The sequence below is a fragment of the Theobroma umbraticum genome, unplaced genomic scaffold (assembly GCF_002168275.2).
Source record: "Theobroma umbraticum cultivar Fairchild unplaced genomic scaffold, ASM216827v3 scaffold_2.0, whole genome shotgun sequence".
Lineage (NCBI taxonomy): Eukaryota > Viridiplantae > Streptophyta > Magnoliopsida > Malvales > Malvaceae > Theobroma > Theobroma umbraticum.
Window position 1 is genome coordinate 1,636,867 of NW_018397277.1, and position 3,884 is coordinate 1,640,750.

The window sequence follows — 3,884 nt, forward strand, 5'->3', positions numbered from 1 at the left end:
ATGACCATGAGAGGGCCCATTTGTGCGACTGTTTCGGCTTTGCCACCTTTGCAGCCTATAATTCATAGGCTATTGTACAAATGATACCAACTCCATCTAAGAAAATTCTTCGGCTTCTATATAAAGGCTGATGGGCATGTGCAGAAACTCCAATGGCGGTATGTGCTTTTCTAGTTTTCTAGGTGTGGTTTGAACCCTGTTTTAGACCCTGGAAGCCTATAAATTTCAGTCTGCCTGGTACTTTCACTCTCATCGCTATAATAATAGCTTAGATCCTTTTAACACCGCCAAAAACTGAAAACCTTGACCCAAGGCCAAGGGCCAGAGCCTCCGTCTGTCACACACGCCCACATAAACAAAATATGAGATCAGCGATGCCTCCTGTTACAAAGGGCATGTGCCCTCCTAGTGAAGATGACAGTGAGCTGAGAAGAGGGCCATGGACCCTTGAAGAGGATACTCTCCTAACCCATTACATTGCTCGCCATGGGGAAGGTCGTTGGAATATGTTGGCAAAATGTGCAGGTACCAAAACAGTAATCATTTTATTGAACAAGTGGAATTAATTGGTGTTCACCAATCTTTACTCTTTTTCTTCAGTTGTATCCTGTATTGTCATTGATCCACCTTTAACTTGTCAGGTCTCAGGAGAACTGGTAAAAGTTGCAGATTGAGGTGGCTGAATTATTTAAAACCTGACATTAAGCGCGGAAACCTGACGCCTCAGGAGCAGCTCTTGATCCTTGAACTTCATTCCAAGTGGGGAAACAGGTAGTTTATCTGATTGTATTAACATTTGATTTAACATATTTATATTGGTGCATTTTTGTGTTTATCATTGTTTATTAATGACCAGACATTTCTCCCAAATTTTGTTTCTTCTCTAGGTGGTCAAAAATTGCACAACATCTTCCAGGAAGAACAGATAATGAAATCAAGAACTACTGGAGAACAAGGGTGCAGAAACAGGCACGCCAACTTAATATTGAGTCTAACAGCAAGAAATTCCTTGAAGCAGTTCGATGTTTTTGGATGCCAACATTGCTTCAAAAAGTGGAGCAGACATCCTCTTCTTCTTCTCTGAAAGAAATGAGCTCCCAAAACTCGGCTCCTTCTGATCAGTTATTGGACTGCGCCATCCCTTCATTGTCAACATTTTCCCCACTTCCAAACAAAATCACAGACAGATCAAATCACTCCTTTGAAAATTCAAGTTCAGTCACTAGCCAAAGTCTTTATCCCACAGATTTCATCAACACTTCAGAGCAGACTGAAATTCCTGAACACCTAACAAGTCCAAATGTATATGGCCATGCTACTGTCTACAACAATAACCAAATTGTTAACGCAAGTTACAATATTGACAGCAGTGGCTATGACATGGAGGGTTTCAGCCTGGCATCCATGTCAGCCGTGGGCTCCTACGAAGGATCGCCATCGGAATGCCAGATGGGCGAAGGCAATTGGATCTGTAATGAGATGACAGATACTTTATGGAACATGGATGACATATGGCAGTTCAGGGAGTTGGGAGAGTAGGGCAACTAGCCAGGGGCCGGGGAACTTAAAGTCTAATGATCCTGGAAATCGAAAGGCTCCACCCCACATGTCAATTTGACTGAGAAATCATGCTGATCCACATCGGAATCAATGGTGTGTGAAAGTTTAATACTGTGCAAATATGACCCATCGTCATAAGGAGAAAGTGATTTTCGTGGAGAATTTATCCATGTAGTATGTACTACTGCTATTGTTTTTACAGTTGGAAAGCACTGTATATTGATTAAGACTTATCTTTTCTTATATGGATATTATGATCAAAATTTTCTAGTAGGAAATCAAATCGATTGCTCCTTGACCCATCCAACGCTATAACTAAAAGATAGGAGGAGAAGAATTTCAATGGTGTAGTCAATTCGAGGAAATGATGGACAGAAATGACAACTTATAAGATCAAGAGTGGAGTCACATCTAATTTTTTTCGAGACAATTATATGCTAGTTAGGACTCGGGAAAACTACAACCGGAAGGGTTTGGGGTTTGGAGTGGGAATAGTCGTTTGTTTTCCTCCCTTTTTTACGTAAAAAGGGTGTGGGAATAGTTAAATTCGGTTCTTTGACAAATATAAAGTCCCAAGCACTCTCGTCGCCTTTAACAGGAGATAAAGTGGAAAAAAGTTATACTACTATTTTCCAATAATTGTGGAGAAATTAGTATCCTAATTAAGTAAAGAGATGATTGGCTTCTACCAACAAAATAATTTTAGATTGGCTTTGCACAACACGACAATGAAAGGATTAATCCGAACCTAAGTTTGGTACCGACTTGAATTACATGTAAAAGTCAAGAAAAGGAAAGAGTAATAATGTCTTTTATCTCTTTTGGACCTATTTTGGGTTAATTATGGCTCATATCAAAAGGTATCACACTCTTCCAAGCAATATGCAACTTATCTGCCTCTCCAAAATTTACACCACTACTGCCACAGATACTGTCGTCACTCATAGCTCAAACATATAAACCCAAAAGAAAAGAAAAAATGGGGGGCAAGGAGAATTTATGGAGTTTTTAAGACCAAGCTAAAATAGATGACAAATTTTTGTCTTAATGTCAATTCCATCTTAATAATTATTGAAGTTTGAAACTTTTAAGTTTTAAGTTACTTAGAATTCTAAATCTTGTTTTATTAATATTTTTATTTGTGTACAACATTAAATAGTTATATAATTTTAAACTTTTTATCCACAATTAGTGTTAACTGGGCTTTTATTTTATAAGAGTGGGTTTTCAAAGTTTAGAAGAGTGAGTAGTGACTTAGGAGACGAAACACCTTGTTATCGAGTAATGTTGGTGAATATTCTAGATTTTATTTTGATTGTTTCTCAGATAATTTTCATAACAAAAATAATTATACTACCTATTATTATGTCAGGTTGGGCTGACAATATATTAGATCAAAATTTCCTGCATATAGACTATAATGCAATTCGTATAGCAACAAAAACTAAATTGAATAATATGCAAGGTAGCTTCTTCTTCATGCACTTCACTTGAATGTTTAACTCTACCTGAATTCGTCAAGACCTAAAATCTTATTTATTTTTTTAATTTCTTCAGAAGGAGCTGTATAGTTACCCACTGGTTGCACTGTTATGATACCTTCTTTCGGCCTTTTGACTAAAATCAAGTCCAACTGTAACATCTACACTCTCTTACCCTGTTGTGTTCAACCCATGCTTAATCAACGGGGAAATGTGTTGAACAACTAGATACAGCTAAAGCATAAATAGTATTTGCCGCCTTGCAAACGTTAGGACAATTTCTGAGGTAGATGAAGCCACAGAAGCAGATTTTGTTGCCTTGTTAAATCAAATTATTTATAATATATGATGAAGAGATTGCTGCAGAGATGACTATGACTAAGAGAGGAAGACTAATACCACTTGAAATGACACCGTTGCTCTCTGAAAAGTCTAACTTAATTAATTAATGGACTGCTCTTACTAATAAATATTCAACCTAACGCCTCCTTTGTCCACAAGTTTTTTTTTCTTTTTCTTTACAAATTCATTTTTCATTGTTCAATAGAATTTGTAACCTTAATGCCATCATCTCATAAACCCCTGTCAATTTCTTCGCAAAACCCTTGTACAGTTTTTAAACTTATAGAAAAAGAGTAAATTAAATAAACGTATATTTACATTTAAACAAGATCAAGATATTAGGAAATACAGAAGAATGTGTTTAATCTTTGAAATTTAACCATGAGATATATCTTATAAAGTAATAATGAAAATTTTAAATTTCACGAACGAATTTAAACAATTATCACATGTCCACCTATTTATAGTTAATTATAGAAATTAATAAATTTTATAATATTC

The 3,884-nt window shown here is 36.2% G+C and overlaps 1 protein-coding gene across 1 annotated transcript; it reads left to right on the top strand.

Moving 5' to 3' along the window:
* The first annotated feature begins 158 nt into the window (after positions 1–158).
* Positions 159–1,836, top strand: LOC110427634 (transcription factor MYB62). Its single transcript, XM_021443172.2, has 3 exons — positions 159–525; positions 642–771; positions 888–1,836. Exons 1-3 carry the CDS (start codon positions 363–365, stop codon positions 1,537–1,539), a joined length of 945 nt encoding a protein of 314 aa, XP_021298847.1. The 5' UTR covers positions 159–362; the 3' UTR covers positions 1,540–1,836.
* The last annotated feature ends 2,048 nt before the right edge of the window (positions 1,837–3,884 follow it).